The sequence below is a fragment of the Engraulis encrasicolus genome, chromosome 20 (assembly GCF_034702125.1).
Source record: "Engraulis encrasicolus isolate BLACKSEA-1 chromosome 20, IST_EnEncr_1.0, whole genome shotgun sequence".
Lineage (NCBI taxonomy): Eukaryota > Metazoa > Chordata > Actinopteri > Clupeiformes > Engraulidae > Engraulis > Engraulis encrasicolus.
This window is the reverse complement of record NC_085876.1, coordinates 28649579-28669578: the sequence shown is the minus strand read 5'-3', so window position 1 is coordinate 28669578 and position 20000 is coordinate 28649579. Positions and strand designations below refer to the sequence as shown.

The 20000-nt window shown below is 45.0% G+C and overlaps 1 protein-coding gene across 1 annotated transcript in view; it reads left to right on the top strand.

The window, feature by feature from the left end:
- The window catches only part of si:ch211-57n23.4 (immunoglobulin superfamily DCC subclass member 3), a 52724-nt gene that overhangs the window by 27112 nt on the left and 5612 nt on the right, over positions 1-20000 (top strand). Inside the window, exons 5-10 of the mRNA XM_063185023.1 lie at positions 198-335; positions 841-999; positions 14012-14177; positions 15832-16082; positions 16818-16982; positions 18821-19009. Of these exons, the coding sequence (XP_063041093.1) occupies positions 198-335; positions 841-999; positions 14012-14177; positions 15832-16082; positions 16818-16982; positions 18821-19009 (1068 nt within the window). The remainder of the gene's footprint in view (positions 1-197; positions 336-840; positions 1000-14011; positions 14178-15831; positions 16083-16817; positions 16983-18820; positions 19010-20000) is intronic.

The window sequence follows — 20000 nt, the reverse complement described above, 5'->3', positions numbered from 1 at the left end:
TGAATCATACAGGTGTTACATGGTTTGTATAAAAGTTAAGAACGTTACATTTCGTGCAAGTACAAGAACAGTCTTCAGAATTGTTGGGTCTTTTTTCTTCCTATCCAATCTATCTCTCTTTGTCTGACCCTATTTCTACCCCTCTCTTTTCCACTCTGTTTTCTCTTTTGCTCTCGCTTCACCCTCCTCTTCTGCAGGTGGGCCCCCGCGTGTCTACAAGGAGCCAGTGATCCTGTCGGGGCCCCAGAACCTCACCCTCAACGTGCACCAGACGGCCATCTTGGAGTGCATCGCCACCGGCAACCCCAGGCCCATCGTGTCCTGGAGCAGGCTGGGTAGGGCATTATGGGACACTTATCTTCTCGTGTACACAATGAACAGGCCTTACTGTACAGTAAAACCCTAACATGCAGCCTTGGAAATAGACTACTTACATGGTGGTATCTTCGGGATATCCATAGTATCATTGCCACTGGCAACCCTAGGCTCCTGGAGCAGGCTGGGTATCATGGGACACTTCTCTTCTAGTGGGCACCATGGTAACACACATCTGACAAGGGATGTCTACATTAGGCTAGAGATAAAATGTCTTGTGTGTTAATCTTGTCGTGTGTGTGTGTGTGTGTGTGTGTGTGTGTGTGTGTGTGTGTGTGTGTGTGTGTGTGTGTGTGTGTGTGTGTGTGTGTGTGTGTGTGTGTGTGTGTGTGTGTGCGTGCGTGTGTGTGTGTCTGCGCATACATGTATCTGTGCATGCATGTATCTGTGCATGCATGTATGTGTGTGTGCGTGTGTGTGTGTGTGCACGTGTGTGCGTGCTTGCTGCCCATGTTCCCCCTCCAGACGGGCGCTCCATTGGCGTGGAAGGCATCCAGGTGCTGGGCACGGGCAACCTAATGATCTCGGACGTCTCCCTGCAGCACTCGGGGGTCTACGTGTGCGCCGCCAACCGCCCTGGCACCAGGATGAGGCGTACCGCGCTCGGCAGGCTGGTGGTGCAAGGTAGGCATCGGATTTATGACTACACACACACTACACACACACACACACACGCTCACAGGGGTCTACGTGTGCACCATCAACCATCATGACACCACCAGACAACTCAGCAGGCTGGTGGTGCAAGGTAGGCATCGGATTTACTATACACACACACACACACACACACACACACATACACACACACGCACACACACACACACACACACACATGCACACACACACACACACACACACACACACACACACACACACACACACACACACACACACACACACACACACACACACACACACACACACACACACACACACACAGACACAGCCTTACGTGTTAACGTATAGACCCTGTTATACGTTTGTTGTGACCAGAATGGCAGTGCCGAAGTTATAATTAGTATTACTAAAGACTCCTTGGTAACTTCATAGTAGAATAGTCAATAGTGCATAATGCATTATGAGTGCCTACAATAATGTTGTTAAATGATCAGTCTGAAGGGAATCAAACCAACCCACACAGACAGATGCACACAGCAGTAGTTTCCCCTCTGCCATCATCATGCTTTTGTTTATGGACATGTTTCAATGCAGTAATTATGCCGTCAGATTCAGGAAATCAGGTTTATTTAGCAACTGTGCTTGATTACCCAAAACACAGGGAGACCGCTTCCACTTTGCCATCCCGTAATTTCCATCTTTGTTTAAAATACCCCCTTTTTTAAAGACTCTTGATTTTCACCTGTCACTTTGTCATCCCAATGCACAGCGGTTCACTAAAACGTGTTACCTCACAGCTCAGTGAGCCAGATTCAGATTCCTCAATGGATTCGTGGATGACATATTTTTTTGCTTTATAGCAGATTTTTGGGTGCTGTAAAAGAGACCTTTGTTATTATTAGGTTATAGATGATTACGTGATGCTTATGTGATGACAGTGATGTTAAAGCCACTTTAGATAGGTGCAGTCAAGCACCAACATGTTAACTGATATGTAAAATCTAGTCTGGTCTAACCATATCCTCATACCCTTATAATTGAGTGAACGCTTAAGGCCAGGTTATGTAACATCCACATTTCCCCCTTATCTCTTTATATTTCAAATTGGCTGATTTTTTATAGCTATTGCAAGTCCTTATATGATATAGCCTCTCAACTGGTCAGTCAGTGTCAGTGTTGAGGCCATTATATCGGCATGAAAAATCACAACTTGTATGCAATACCCACAAAACCCCTCTTTTCCCTATATATAAACACTGCTGATTTTTTATAATAGATGTCCTGATATAATTATATAATGAAGCCTTTCAGCTAGTCAGCCAATCAGTGTCTCTCACTGCTCTCTGCCACCCCCTGAAGTCTGAATCATGACAAGGCTGATTCCCTGTTCCCTTTGTTGACAACCGGCAGTCCATGATAGCACACACAAGCATGGCCATGGACATGAGGGTGTGTGTTTGTGTGTATGTTTATGTTTGCTGTGTGTGGTGGGAGAAGTGGGGGCAGAGAGGTGAGGTGGGGTTGGGGATTCTGCCCTGAACAGCTGAGAATTAGAAATGAGGCTTAATGTGGAAGGGTGGGTGTTGGGCCCTTTTTGGTCAGTCAGCCAAGGAGGGAAAAAAAATATCGGATTTGGTGGACCAATGTCCTGGATGATGATTGGCCAGGTCAGGGTAACCTAAAGGGGAAAGTCAATATGGAATCCTCCCAAAACTCCTCCCCCTTATCCCCTTAATATCCCCTCCCATCTCTACCTCCATGTTGGTTGGGGTGGGACCCTGCCTGCTCGTATTTTGTAATTACCTCAGAGGGTGTCTTCCATCTGCTGTGAGGCTGTGGGAAGGATGGGGGTGGGTGGGGTTGTATTTTTGGATGATGAGGTTGGGGGCTCGTCCGGGATTGGAAGAGTTCCCCACACCCCTTTTTTTCTCTGTCCCTCTGATGACACTGCTCATCCATCATGCACCAACCGTCCACACACGTTTATTCCTCTCATTTCTTGCTGTCCCCTCCTTCCCTCTCTGTGTCATTACCTCCAGTTTAATTGGCTGTGCTGTTGGGGTGAGCTGGCTGTGTGTTGTCTCCCTTGTGTGTCCTAAACAACACACATAAACACATATAGAGTCAAAGACTTACAGATGAAAACACACATGCATGCACACACACACACACACACACACACACACACACACACACACACACACACACACACACACACACACACACACACACACACACACACACACACACACACACACACACACACAGCCTTACGTGTTAACGCACAGACCCTGTTTTACGTTTGTTGTGACCAGAATGGCAGTGCCGAAGTTATAATTAGTATTACTAAAGACTCCTTGGTAACTTCATAGTAGAATAGTCAATAGTGCATAATGCATTATGAGTGCCTACAATAATGTTGTTAAATGATCAGTCTGAAGGGAACCAAACCAAACCACACAGACAGATGCACACAGCAGTAGTTTCCCCTCTGCCATCATCATGCTTGTGTTTAGCTACATGTTTCAATGCAGTAATTGTACTGTCAGATTCAGGAAATCAGGTTTATTTAGCAACACACACACACACACACACACACACACACACACACACGAACACACACACACACACACACACAAACACACACACACACACACACACACACACACACACACACACACACACACACACACACACACACACACACACACACACACACACAGAAAGAGAGAGGGAGCAGCTCATCTCAGTATATACAAATATAATCACGCTAAAATTCTGGCATAGATGTGTGTGGCGGTGCTTAGTGTTTCAAGTTCAAACTGGGCAGTTGCAGTGTTGCCAAGTGTCCTGCTTGGGGCTGTTATGCTGACTTATAATTTCTGTTTAGATGCCAGAGTGATTAGCCTGACTGACCACAGCATACGGTTAATGTGATGAGATTGCTAATAGCTGGCTTGGTTTCAGATACGCTGTGTGTGTGCTGTTTTCCTCTGTGTTGTAGAAAACAATAGCTAATGTATATGTATTATGCTATAATAGTGGTGTTGTAAGTTTGGCTACTGTTCTCTTATGGTTCTGTTGGTTCTACTGATCTCTAAGCAGCTTTGAGTACCATGAAAAGCGCTATATAAAACAGATATAGTATTATTATTAATACTGATCTCTAATGGTTGGTTTCAGATACGCTGTGTGCTGTTTTCCTCTTTGTTGTATACAGCAGTGGTTAGAGGTGCTTAACTCGAATCTTTGAGGCGTCCGGATTGATTGGATCATTCCAAGGAGGGTATCCGGATTAGACGGATCAATCGGATCACACGGATCACTTATTTAAAATAAATAAAAATAATGTATTTTTTTAAAACGTTTCTGCCGTTAAGTAGCTATGCGCCTCGCCTTTGTTGTTCCATTTATCAATTCACGTTGATAAATCAAAGAGTAAGACAGTTTGATCAACAAAACTCACTTTATGAATGTAACAGTTCCTAAACTCATGCTGCGATCCGACCCACCTGGGTCTCCTCACTAAACATGAAACCACAACTCGAACAGCCTTTGGCAGCAGTGAAACGGCATGTTCCTGATTTTGCAATAAATAATGTGTGTGTTTGTATTTAAGAAGACTAAAAGTCAAACATTTGGGAGCAGTCTAGTTGAGCAGGGATAGTCAGGAGGCGAGCAGCAGATGACCACTCGCTTCCGCTGCCGAGTTGCCTTGCGACTCACACACTCGTGGCAAAAACGAAACTTAAGCATTGATCCGATCCGTAGGGGATTCGCTGCTACCAACAACTCAGTCAGGATTCGTCTCACCGAGTCACCGAGGGCGCCGCTGCTGAGTGACTCGGACGAGGGGAGTGGCTTTGCTGTAACGCAGTGAGTGATAGTAGAGTCACTCTGTAGACTATAATTTCCCTAAGAGTAGCCTACAGACTGAGATGTTAAAGCGTTGGCAGAGCACTATTAACATTAAAATGTAGACCTCAACAGAGTCAGAAGCACACGCATAGGGAGCGGGGATCCGCGACTCAAACACTCAATTGGCCACAACATAGGCTGGACGGATCAAACAGGCTCGATGAATGACAAGGCGGGAGTTGGTTCAGTTTTACTCAGTGACTGTTCGTGACTGAACAGCATACTAGGGAGATTAGAGAATGGCTGTTGTAGTCAACTAAAGAGGATATATTCCGGTTTCACAATTTCTCGCGCTGTAACTGCCATTTTGTTGACATATTAATGAAATGGCGATTGACCCGCCTTTGGCGGATCAATGCACGACAGCCATCCGGTCTGTTCGGATGAGGTCTTTACCCGGCTCTCCAACCGGATCCTCCGGGTTTTTTTATCATCTCTAGTACTGTTGTTGTGAGGTTGGCTAATGTCGCCAGATCAGAGACGTCAAAAGTAAAAGTTAAAGTACGTTCATGGTGTAAGTACATGTATAATACGAACACACAATATTACATAGCTCTTACACCATTTAGTCCAGTGTGTCTAATGAGATGGACAGATTGTGTTGTTGCTGAAAAACACTAAAAACCTAACAAGGACCCACTACAAACTCGATGTCATGATATTGATAATGGGCCGAGATGTCAGAAAATCAAAGTAAAAGTGCAATGGACTAACTGGTTCAACAGCTATGTAATACCATGTGCTAGTGTTGTACTTACATCTTAAATTTACTTTTGACACCTCTGTTAATGGTTGGCTGCAATTTTCAAATACGCTGTGTGCTGTCCTGTGCTGTATAGTTGTAGGCCTGCAATCTCCAGTGTCTTATAACCCTGTCATAAACACAGTTAAGCTCAGTTTTATTTCTCTCCTGCTCCACACGTGTGTAGTGAGTGAACAAGGCCATGCTTCTTTGTGTGATATATAGGTAGGGCTTTAGAGCCAACGGGCATTTTGACTCCTACTCCTGTTTTTTTGTGGCCATTGGTTTCGATCATTAAATTTTGCACCCAGCTGTGTTCTCCACCATCCTCTTTCCCCCTGTGTGAGGGCCTTTCTGACCTGATCAATCAATATATACCCCCCTATCAGTCTTTCACAAGTGGATTGGCTCTGGACACATTTTGGGGGGGTAGCCAATCTTTAATGTATGCATTAATTTATTGATTGACTTATTTTTAGGGAAGGGGGTTTGCAAAGCAAAAAAAGGAACAAAGAACAATGCTGGTCAATCGAAGAGGTACCCCTAAATCCCTCAGCTGATTTGATTGGTTGGGGCAGTTGGGGTTGGTTGGTTGATTGCACTTTGCATCATCCATTGTTTTTTTGTGTGTGTGCATACATCACAGACCAAATGCTGGAATTACCTTGCATCAGCGTAAGAAAATCTCTTAAAATACATACAGCCCAGTCAGACTTCCCTCTGAAGACTTGCTTAGTCAGGCTTACATCAGAGTCAATGTCAGCATTTTTTGTCCCCCTTGATATTCTGAAATAACATGTGTGCTGTTTGTATGCAGTTTTTTTTTCCTAAAACACACTACTTCTGGAAATGGAAACACTACTACTGCTGAGATTGCACAATGCCACAAACAGTCACCCCACAACATGGTCCACAAAGGCCATATATCACATATACAACCTTTAGCTACACAGGTTATGGGAACCCAGCCAGCACACTTGAATCTTTACCTTCTATAGGAGGCAGAATGATCTAAATATCAAACCTCAGCTCAAGTTCAAATTCAACACCGGAGGGCGTGTGTGTAGCCTACATCCTCCATCTGTCTTGAGTCCAGAGAAAGGGCAGACCATAATAACCCCTTGTGTGTGTGTGTCCTGTCCTCTATGTTGATACATAGGGTCATCAGCTAGAGTTTTTTTTGTATTGTTGTGTCAGTTGCATATGCAAGAGCTAGCATCAGAAGGTCAAGGAGGTTCTCACTTTCTCACAACCTTGGACTTCACCCTCCCTCACACACACACACACACACAGTCGTAAAGAAAGGCATACATATACATAAGCATATACATCTCCCCAACTGGCCTTGAACTTATACTAGGCCTGTGTGCCGTGCCTGGTCATCTTTTGTTTTGGTGACACCGGCTTTGTTTCGCCAGCCGGCAGGGGAGCAGATGCAGACGTGGTCAGAAGACAATAGAGGAAGAGAGGAGAGAGAGAGACAGAGAGAGAGAGAGACAGAGTGGAGATAGAGAGAGTGCGCAGGAAAAGGGTGACGTGACGGAAGAGAAAGTGTTTGGGTGCAGGGGGGAGGGTTAGGGTCACAGTGGTGGCTGACGTGTGTGTGTGTGTGTGGTGTGTGTCGGGGGGTGGGTGACCCCTGACCTCTGCTTCCTCACCTTTGACCCTGCCCTTAGTGGGCTCCCAGGGAAGCCGGTCGAAAAGAGGCAGGGCCAGGGCAGGGGGAGGCGGAGCTCTATTGACGGGCAGAGAGAGAGAGCGAGAGAGAGAGAGAGAGAGAGAGAGTGAGAGAGAGAGAGAGAGAGAGAGAGAGTGAGAGAATGGGAGGGAGAGGAGGTGGAGTCTGTGAAATTGATGGGTCCCCGGTGAGGGGGGGTGGTGGTGGTCGGTAGAGAGGGGTGGACCAGACACCCCCCATCTCCATCCTCATGTCCCTCTCATCCTCCCCTGCTATCCCCTCTGTTAGCTGCAGTTCTTGACTACGTCACAGGGGGGTGCTGGTGATGGTGGCAGTGGGCGTGCAGTTGTTATCGTCACAGCTGGTGGTCAGTGCAGTGTGCAGTTTTGGTTGGATGGGAAGGGGATGAGGGAGAGGGGGGTGTTTGGCTCAAGAGCCATTGTGTGGGGGGTGTCTGCACTTGGCTGAATGGATGCCCCCCCCCCCCCCCCAATCCTACCCCAACCAAATCTGACCCCCTTCATTCACAGACCTCCCCCTATTTCAGTGCTGTTTTTTGGGGAGGGTGAAACATTTTCATATGAAAAATGTGAAGAGGGGCCGGGTGTTTTGTGAGGGGAAAAAATCAAGATGCAGATCACACAGCTGCCAGAGTAGCCACAGATAAGGGAGTGAGAAAGAGGGAAGAAAGAGGGAGCGAAAGAGTGGAGGAGAGATGGGACACCCTTTCATCAGAAACAGCAGGGGGGTAATGGGAAAAAAAGAGAAAAAAGAAAGAATAAAAAAAAAATATGACAAAATATGTCAAGATGCATCAATAAGATATACCGTGGAATGTTCACACAGACATTATTCATGGATGTCAAGGAACATCTCAGAAGTGTCAGTTGTGAGAGAGCTTGACAAGCCCTAGTGTGCTGCTACTACACTTATTCCTATGTGACATAGCTTTGGCCATGACTGACATGCATAGCCTGTCCCTTTGCATAAAACATCATAGATGTTTTTGAAGGACACGGAAAGGGGGCAAATGCAATGTAAATGTGTTTAGATCAAGATCTAAGGCCTTAAAAGCTCAGCAGGCCACTGCACATCAATACAGTACCTGTCCTGTTATTCACATAGTTTAACAAAGAAAAAAATATGCACATCCGTCTCAAAACTAGGTGCAGGACTTGGTCTAGCAACGTAACATGAAAACTGAAAACAAAGTCTGTAGCTCCCGTTTCTCTTCATTTAATACTGCATGAAGAGAAACAAGATGTAGGATATAGGAATAGAGTCAAATAGATCAAGTTAGGTTATGGCTCCCACATTCGACATGATCATATCCCTTCATTGGGCTGTGTGGTAAACAGAAAATAAAGTCTGCAACACTTTACTGAGAATTAAGAGAAACGGGAGCTCGGTTTTGACTTTCTTTTCTGTTTATCACATAGCCCCAATGAAGGGAAGGGACATATCTGAACATGAACATGAACAAAGTCATACCCTGACCTGATCTATCTAACTCTATTTCTATATCCTATCTTATCCTATCCTATCCTATCCTATCCTATCCTATCCGCACATTATTGGGTGGATTCGGAATGGAAATCTACAGAATAGTGTGTACGTTTCTTGCAAAGCTGATCTATCCTCTTGAACTATTCTATCTATCTTGTCATTCTATCTATCTTGTCATATGACATGGATACCTTATTTGTGATGGAAATCTAGGAAATATGGTATAGTGCCCTACCATGCATTGTGTCCATTCTATTTAGAATAGGCAAATGTGTACTATACTATGCAATACTATACTATACTATAGTATACTACCCATATATTACATCACACCCCAGGTCAGATCTAAGACCCCTGTCCAAAGGGAGGGGGTAGCTGATCAATAGTTGGTATGGACAGGGCTGATATATGGGCAGGCCTGGCCTGACAGTTTGATCCTGGGGATGCAGTTAAGACAGGCATCAGATCAGCTGAGAGGGGCCTGGACAGGACAGCCAATCCCCACAGGGGCTGTCTCTATGTTGATGCTGATGCCTCCCATCTCCTCCCCTCCCCTCCCCTCACCTACTCCCCTTTTTCTTCTCATCCTCTCTCTCTCTCTCTTTCTCTCTCTCTCTCTCTCTCTCTCTCTCTCTCTCTCTCTCTCTCTCTCTCTCTCTCTCTCTCTCTCTCTCTCTCTCTCTCACACACACACACACACTCTCTTTCTGCTCTCTCTCTCTCTCTCTCTGTCTCTCTCTCTTTCTCTCTCCCTCTCTCTCTTTCTCTCTTCCTCCTCGTTTTGTTCCCCTCCTCTTTTCTCTCTTCATCCTTCTCTTTCTCCCTTTTCCTGATTCAATATCATCTTTTTCCTCTTCCTCACCACCCTTCCTCTTTCTATGCCTCCTCTTCCTCTCTTCACTCTCCCTCTCTGGTTCTTCTTTCTTCTCTTCCTTCTCTTTTCTTATTTTCCTTACCTTGACACCCTTTCCACTTCTCTTCTTCTTCATCACTCCCTCTTCCCCTCTCTCTCTCTCCCCCCTTTCTCATCCTCCTCTCCACTTTCTTCTCTTTATCTTATGCCTCCTTTCTCCCTCTTCTGATACCTTCATCCTCTGACTTTTTCTCCTTATCTTCTCCTCATCATCCTCCTCTTTCTCCTCCCCTTTCTCATCTTCCACTTTCTCCTCCTCTTCTTCCTCTACCTCCTCTTTCTTTCTTCCTCCTCCTTCTTCTCCCTTCTTCTTAGTCTTCATCTTTTCTTCTCAGTCCTCATCTTCCTCTTCCTTCTCTTTTTTCTAATCCTCCATTTCCTTTCCTCCTCTTCCTCCTTCTCACTTTCCTCCTCTATCCCCCGTCCCTTACGCCTTCTCCATTTCCCAGTATGTGATTTCCAAATGGAGGATTGGCTTCCTCAGGGGTTTGCATCTGACAGGGTTTTTGCCTTAAAACCGTGCATGGCATTATGTGCAGTTGAACTCCCTGTGAACCAAAACGTAGATGTGCTGCTGTGTTGGCTCGCTTTATGGCGTGATGCAGTGCCGCTCACCGCTCTCCTGTTAGCTGCTGTTGCTATTTTTAACCTCTCCTCAATCAAATGAAACCTAATCCCGATGAGAGAGAGAGAGAGAGGGAGAGAGAGAGAGGGAGAGAGAGAGAGAGAGAGAGAGAGAGAGAGGGAGAGAGAGAGAGGGAGAGAGAGATTGAGTTTCCCCGTATGTAGCATACATGCACGTATCTCACGTAGCCAATGTACACATACACCTCACATGAAGGATTACTGTGTGTTTGCTATTGCACTGGGCTCTGTAAATGCATACGGATGCTTGTTTGTCTCGCTATTGCACAGAGGCGATTGCATTATGGGTTATGGTTCACATGGACTTGATGTAGTGCTGGTGTACTTGTGATGGCGTTTTTTAATGCACATATACTTGTATTGTGGTTTACAATGCATATGCACCTATGGATGTACACACACACACACACACACACACACACACACACACACACACACACACACACACACACACACACACACACACACACACACACACACACACACACACACACACACACACACACACACACACACACACACACAAAGTTTCAATTTCAGTTCAAGCATTCAAGGGGCTTGAAGCTGTCGGGGGCGACCCTCATAGTTTTCATTCAAAGTTACAATGGCCTCCTGCTCCTATACCCATACCCCAACACACACACACACATACACACACAGCCTCTCTCTTCCCTATGGTCTTATACGCCCAGGACTTGGAAGCCTTAACCCAGCTCCATTTGCCTGCACAGTAAATGTCAAGGTGTTAATTCAACACTTGAAGAGTTAATTTAAGTCCAATCAAATGATGTCAAATCAACTCTCCAAGTGTTAAATGAGCACTGCAGAATTTACTGTGTGCCTCACACTCATTTACATGTTCAAGTGCATTCTCACCCGCTCTCAAATGCCCCCCAATAAACCCCGCCAAGCCAAAGGGATGTGTGTACGTGTTGGTGTGTTTCTGATGTTCAAACGACTCTTCTTTTGTAGAGTTCGGCTATTAGACTGGAGTTTTGTTGTTGTGTACACTACACTACACTGCACTACACTGTCCAGAAATGCACCCCTGGTAGGTACTAAGGTACTAAGCCTTTACCTTGTATGTTACGCACTACATTGTGTATTACAGCAGCTCATGATGGAGGTAGACTGCAACAGAGACTGCTAGGCTGAAGTGCAACTAACCAGCATTTGGAGGGCACACACATCAAGGTGCTGGATTAAACGAAATCATAATAGAGAGAAGAAAGATATACTCACACTGTAGCTGCTCCCAGTTTATTTTAGACAATGTTTCGACTCTTATGTACATGGGTCTACGTAAGATGTAATTGAGCACCTGTGTTTGTTTGTTAATGAAGTGCAACTGACCACCAAGCACAGTGCAGCAATAGTGTTATTCAATCTCAACTGTGAGCCCAGACTCTCTTTGATTAGATTGATTTGCTTTTAAGCAGCTTTATTTTCACTCATTTCTCATTACCATCAAAGAACACAGAAAACACAAAACAACACAAATCTGCACTTTTCTGTCCTCCTCTATAACCAGCAGTTGTCCAGCTCAGCACCTGCTAATGACAAATGCACCCTGCAGTGTTAGTGGTAGTAGTGCAATGTAGTCTCCTCATTCTGTTGTGGGTTGGCCTATTAAACTTAATCTGGGACACACAACACAAGCAACCTTCGTAGCACCAACAAACAAAAGAGAGAGAGAGAGGGAGAGAGAGAGAGAGAGAGAGAGAGAGAGAGAGAGAGAGAGAGAGAGAGAGAGAGAGAGAGAGAGAGAGAGAAATTGTCCCTAAAGCCATCTCTTTAATGACCTTCCTGCAATTATAGATCAAGGGTGTTTGGGGGGGGGGGTTGATGGTGTGACGGTGGCCGATCCATATTTTGTGTCGTGTCCTCAACGAAATTGGTGCCTGGTGTGGCGGCAGTACTGGGGGTGTCGGGGACCAGGACCGAGGCCCTAAAGATCGGCAAAGAGAAGCGCCGTGCATTGATTAATGAAGCCCTATTGAAATTGGCCTTCTCTAAGTAACCCTTGACCTCCATCCACACACATCCAACTTAAACCCCACCATCCCCATCCCCATCCCTCTCCACCAACCCCCTACTCAAATCCATCCATCCAACAAAACCCCCCCATCTTCCCAGGGTTTTTCAGCGAGGGTCTTCTTAGCGTAGTGAGAAGGAGACGGTGGTGGGTGGGGTGGGGTTGTGTGTTTAGTGGTCTGGCTGGGTGCTGCTGCTGTGTCTGCTATTGGTGATGGTGTTGCTGGTTTGGGAGGGTGTCAATAGATCAATGAGATGCTGTGGACGAAGGAAGGGGGTCTGATGGGGGTTAGGGGTGTCCATGAAGGAGAGGAGTGGGGGTGGTGGTGGAGGTTTTTTGGGGGGGCTCTACATATATGCATGGCCATTGTGTGGCCGTTGATGGAGTGTCATGCGGAACGTTGAACCCAGCATCTGTCCCCCTGCTGAGAAGGGAAGATGGGATTGGGGACGGGAAAGAGGACAGAGGGGTCACCCGAGGAGACAGACTGGGGTTATTTAAGGACGGGAGACTGGGAGGGGGTGAAGTTCAAGACCCTGAGAAAAGAAAAGATGATTTTTTTGGGGTGGGGGGTGGTTTTTTGTTGTTGGGTAGAGATAAAGGAGCCTGAAATCTCATATTCAGTGAATGGGAAAGATTTACAATTTCTTGTCTGTTGTTCAGAAATTATTTCTCCACATGAATTACATTCATACCATACTCAACACCAATTCACACGAAGCCTACTTAGGCTACATAAATCAAGTTATATAAAGACCTGTAAAAATCTCCTGATTTCTTAGCATTTATGGTAGACTTAGTTTTGCATGGGGAGTCACATGCCTATCATTATGTGTTTCTGACTCATTGCCCAAGATTTCATGCTGCTGGGCAGTCCCACACACCGCATTCACACACCATCAAGTCATATGTGTTGAAGGTAATAGTGAATAAAGTTGTAACCTTTGCATCAGCGGTCAGTCCTGAAATCCATCTGCCATGGTGCATATTGTTATGGTGATGCAGGCCATGGTCATTACCATTGGAGTAGTCAGCCAGAAACACTGTGCTCCACACCGCCCTCCATGGTCTTGAAATGGTATTGCAGCTACAGCTCACATTAGTGATCTTCTGAAATAAGCAGTTCATAGTTACTTTTAAGCAGAAGACTAGAAGCAGAAGTATTCTTACCGATGCAACTACAGCACTAGTATGATACATGATCTTATGTAGTTTCTCTCACCAGTTAAGCTTATTCCGCTGAACCTTATGAACTGTAGGCATTCTCCATTTACTCTTGGCCCATAAGACGTGATACTGTGTATATTGGTGTACAGGACTTAACAAATGTCTACGTGTTTGACTAATCATTGTTTTTTTCTCTTTTGTCTCCCTCCTCATCCTCTTCTTCATTTTCACATCCTTTCTTCCGTACATTCTGTATCTCCATCATTTTTTTTCTTTCTTTTTGATCTTCCCTCAACTTCTCATTTCATAACAACTCATCTTCTCTACCCTATGTCTTTGTATCCATCCCATCTCCTCCACTCTCTGTCCATCCACATATTCTCTGCTTGTTTCCCCTCAACTCTCCTCTCTCAGCTCCTCCAGAGTTTGTGCAGTGGCCGCAGTCTGTGTCTAAGGCACTAGGGGGCAGCGCCGTGTTTTCCTGCGTGGCCCAAGGTGTCCCGGAGCCTCACCTCATCTGGCTGAAGAACGGCAAGATCCTCACGCCAGGAGACAACGTCAAGCTCACCAACAACAACAGGTAATGTTTATCACTTGGAAGTCAATAGTCTGGAGCACACTGCGGCTTAGTATTTTAACATTTATTTTGCGCAAACACCCGACTCAGCGTTTCGGTGTTGCTACACCTTCTTCAGAGTAATTCTTCAGGTAATGTGTTGTGTCCATATTGTATGTGGTGAAGCCTACTGTGGGGGAGAAATAAATGTACCTGGTGTATAGATAGCTTTGTATGGAAGTAGCCATATGTTGACAATCTGGATATAACATTACATTACATTACATTTTCATATTTTTTGACCAAAGCGACTAGAAATTGAGGACGTAATTGTAGCCAACAATACTTGCAGTCATATAAAGTGCACAGGAAATATACAGAATAACTGCTGATGCCAAGATGGGTTAGTTTTTGGACATACCTCTTGGGGCTGTTTGAAGGTACCATTGTCAATTATTATGCCATCAAAAACACTACAGACCAAGAATGTAAAAAAGCGAGTGCCGTTATTTCACTCGCAAATGTCAACTAACAAAACACAGAATGTGACATAACATAGTCTGTGATATTCTGTGGCCATTCTCTGTGAAGTAGTTCTCGTTTTTGGCCACTGGGAGGCAGTCTAAGACAGCTGTATAACACAGCTGAGCTCAGATTCTTAAACAAAGAGAAATATTCTGAGCAGACTGAACATGGGCTATCCCCATTCATATATCCCTTTATCTATTTATATAGTTATATAACACTTCTATCCTACATCCTTAGAAGTACATCATAGGGAATTGCATATGAGAATGTTACTAGCGATCTACGTAAATGCACATGAGAATCTTTCAGGCTATTTTCAGGTCTATTGAGCGACTGAAAAGAGAGACATATTTTCAAGCACATTCTTTTCAGCCATCCTATCCAAACAAACCTAAATCATTGTTTACCTGTCTGCACTAATTCCAATCCCTCCAGCACCCTGGCCCTGATGTAATAAATACAGTATCTCTACTCAATACAACATGTACATACAGTTCCATAGAGGTGTATGAGATGTCTTTCAAGCTATGCTTCATTGCAAGATGTAAAGACACACATTTTCATAAGATCATTTTATTAATCCACCCTAAATCATGACATTAAACATTAGAGACCTTGCTACAGCTGTGACACTTTTTTCTTTCTTTACAGTAAAGTGCCAGCACCACTTTCTGGTGTGTGTTTTGCACCTTCATTAATAATGCTTAATTCACATAATCATTAACTGTTCTAGTTCATGGGCAAAATGGATTCATTCGTTATAATCTGGGGGCACATATTCCAAATTCACCTGTAATTCAACCAACCAATCACCTGGCTGAGGCAGACAGGTGAAACCAAATCATTTGGAATATGTGCCCCTAGATTCCAGTTCCACCTATTCCAAATGATTTGCTTGTTGCCTCTTAGTGCAGATTGGGTGCCAATTCACTATTTGCTGAAAATACTCAACTACATCATAGCAATATTGCTATGACAGTACCGAGAGCCTCAAGTAACAGATTAAGACATATTCATTACAATTTTGGTGACAGTAAGGTTATAGCATAGGCTCTGCGCTAAGGGGTTAATTTGTTCGATGAAGTAGAATATGATATTCCACTCAACTCATCCTGAACTGTTACGCTTGATTCCCTGGCTCCTCCTCCAGCACCCTGGCCCTGACGCGCATCTCCCCTGAGGACGAGGCCATCTACCAGTGCATCGCCGAGAACAGCGCGGGCACCAACCAGGCCAGCGCCCGGCTGGCGGTCTCCCTGGCCAAGGAGCTGCCCGACGCCCCCGTGGGCCTGAAGGCCACCGCTCTGTCCTCCACCTCCCTCCAGGTCTCCTGGACGCAGCCGGCCGCCGAGGTCACAGACGGCATCATCGGCTACGTGCTGCACATACGCAAGATCTGCGGTAAGATAAGATGCCTCTACTGTCTTTCTTTTTTTTAAGTATTTTTGGCCTTTATTATTACAGGACAGTGTGAGAGTAGACAGGAAATGATTGGGAGAGAGATATGGGGCAGGGCCGAGAAATGACCCTGGCCGGACTCGATGGCCCATAGGCCACTCATCAGACAACCTGAAAAAACTCCCACACACTGACCATTTCGCTGTTTTCTTTAATACACCACGTTTCGCTCCTAGACCTTCATAAGTTAACCTCTACTGTCTACTCTACTTAACCTGATGAGGGTCTAGGACCGAAAAATGGTGTATTACGTAAAGAAAACAGTGAAATGGTCAGTGTGTGGGAGTATTTTCAAGTTGTCAAGTGATGTAGCCATATCTTTATCAGAATTTGGTTTCGTGATTTGGAATGCTCGTGTTCCAAAAACAGAACAGGTCATCTTAATGTGTAGTTTGGTTGCAAAGCTGACCATCATTAGCTGATCACCTCCTCCCATCGATGGCACATGCTGCACTCACGCGCACGCACACACGCACACGGGCGCACACACACACACACACACACACACACACACACACACACACACACACACACACACACACACACACACACACACACACACACACACACACACACACACACACACACACACACACACACACACACAGGCACACACACACACACACTACATCAGTCTGACAATATATCCTATATGTGTGTTCATCCTCCGCCCTCCAGAGCCGGACAGTAGGGAGCTCCAGGAGGCCATCAGCAAGACTACCTTCCAGCACGACCTGGCCAACCTGGACCCGGCCACCACCTACTCCATCTACCTCAAGGCCTACTCCGCCCTGGGGGCCAGCCCCGTGTCCAGCACTATGGTGGCAACAACGCTGGGTGGAGGTATGGAGCTATAGGCTGCCTTTTCACTTCACGTAACTAACACAGCTGTAGGCCCTACTGACGTAATATTAGTTATAGAATGCTTGATGAAACGTTTCATGCTGCGCTGATATTTCAGAATGTTGACGGTCTAAAATTCTATACTTCCACACATTTTAAAGGCTACATGTACATAATGATAAAAAGAATGGACTTGAAAACCCTCGTTAATTAAAAATCAACTGCACTACACACAAATATTAACAGTGGAAATCATCATAAATAGCATAATAGGGCCCCTTTAAGCACAATACAACTTGTTTATTGTCAATAATGATAAACTAGGAGCCAACTCTGTCTCCAGCACTGTGGTGGCAGCAACACTAGGGGGAGGTATGGACTTATATGCTGCCTTTTGACTGCACTACACTGGCCTTAAACACAATATAACTTGACTATTGCCAATAATGATGAACTGGGAGCCAGCCCCATCTCCAGCACTGTCATCGCCACAACACTAGGGGGAGGTATGGAGTTGTACATTACACCACACTGCCCCTTCACAACACCTCAGTGGTCACAGCTAATCTGATAATAATAAACTCAGCAGTCTACAGAATTATTGCGGTTCTAACACTAGGGGGAGCTATTGAGCTATGCACTGTGTCACAGTACTGCAGTCACCTCTCCCAGACGCTCTCCCTTCAATCTGTTTGGCACTTACAAATGTTACACACTGTGCTTTTAAAGCGTGTGTCTACTCACTTGAAACAGTGGACTTCCTCTGAATGAAAAACACATTTCAGTTGCTGGTCTAGTTTTATATAAGCTATTATCCAATCTCTAATGACATTTAGTACCTATTACTCTGTCTACCCCCTTTTTAATATTTAATTTCTGAAACGAAATCAAATGAATAATGTTTCATATTTGTGCCCGTTCTGCTGACTGCGTTATTGCTAGCGAGAGTCTAAACTCATTTCTTAAATGAGCCGTCTTATTCCTTTTCAGCCGCACGCTTTGTTAGAGCTCTCACTCACTCAGGCGTTGTGTCTTCATTTTCTAGTGATACCATTACTGGCGAATAAAACTGTTATATTGCGATGAGCAGAAATGAATCAACCATTTCATTAAAAAAGACTCCCTCCTCCCAAAGCTCCCCCCTCTAGTTATGAACTGTTTGTACAGTATGATTTGTATACTGGTTGTAAATTTGCCATTCAAATAACTTAACATGCTAACTAATGAACTTACTTAGTCCCCTATCTACTCTGATTCTCCCTATGTAATGCACACTATCTCTGTTGAACCAGCTCCCTTCCTCTCCTCTGCCTCCTTCTTTCCTCACAGTCTTCCCTCCCTCTGTTTCTCTTCAGGCAACTCTGAAATGTATTTCACTTACTCATTTACTTCCTTTTCATCGTGCTTCCCACTGTGTCTCCCCCATTCCCATGGTGTTATGTGACTCCCCACAACATTGGCCCTCTTGACTTCAGTGAGGGAAATCTAAAATACTATGCTATTCGCCATGCTATTCGCTACATACAAAACGTACTCATTTATTACGTAACGCCCCCTTCCCCCTGTTCCCTGTCCACTAAGGCACATAGTTTGCAAATACTATAGCGTTTATATATACTGTATATAATATGTATATATTTCTGCTGGCACCCCTTTCTAGACCTTAGAATATTTTCTCCACCCCCTCAACCACCATATTCCGAACGCCAAGCCTTTTTTGGTGCTTAATATTGCTACACTTAGGTTGCAAATATAGTACCATATATTCACAGTGTCTTATATACTGTCTATACTTACTGACTTCCTGTTCTCCTTTTGTGATCTCTCTCCTCCACCAGTCCCGACTCCCCCGACCTTCTTCACCAAGGTGCTGAACGACAGCGCGGTGCAGGTGCTGTGGGAGCTGCCCAGCAAGGCGGGCAAGGCCGAGGGCTTCCGCCTCTCCTACCGCAAGGTGCCCCACGGAGACTTCCAGGGGCCCCTGCAGATGGCCTGTGGCACCAACGCACACACCATCGCCCGTCTAGGTGAGACACCGTTACATTACATGAAAGCGGTCTAGACTCTAGATGATTACATGTAGAGTACTAACACCGTTACATTACATGAAAGCGGTCTAGATCATTGTTTCCCCAACCTTTTTTGCCTCATGTACCCCCTAAGCCTTTTCGTCGTTCCATGAGTACCCCCAAACCGTTCTTTTGCGTCACTCTTTCTATTCCAGTGTGACTATGCTCCATGCATCTGTTAAAATTTAATTTTTCCAAGTACCCCCTATAATGTGCTTGCGTATCCCTAGTTGGGAAACACTGGTCTAGATGATTACACGTAGGCTACAGGGCTTGACATTGGCATCTGCCAACTGCTGGTAAAACTTGCCTGAGGCTAATAACAATTTCAGTCTCACTAACCACTTTGACAGGTTATTTATTCTTTAGTGTGACAAATCACAGTAGTTGCATCAGTTGCTTGTATTTAAATGCAGGACACTGGATGAGGAAGAGAACTCGCACACCAAGATTTGCCGGAAAGGTGTTTAGTCCATCAACGTAGCCCCTTAATGCACACCGTACCTCCTGTGGCACGCTCTAATAGACATTGAAAGTTAACTTCTATAGTACTACACTACTATGACTTTGCTAACTGCCTTTAGTAATACATTACGACTTGGTCATTGCCATTCTGGTAACAGTTAATGTATAATGCCGTGTCTTAAAGGGTTAAACAAAAATAAAATAAAGTGCTACCAATTGGGGGTGCATTGCAAATGTTTCGGTCCTCAGACCTTCATCAGTGCAACTGATATACAATATATAGCTAGGACGATGCATTATGCATTGTATACGCAGCCTGTCTAGGGGAGACACCAGAGTCAGTCATACACGTTCATAAGTGATAATACATACAGTACTGGGCACATGCTGTTACATTGCCAATACATGCAGGGACTTCCAAATCCAAGGTCTGGATGTTTGCTTTTGATAGGACAGATTTTTTTTACATTTAATGTTTTTCCAG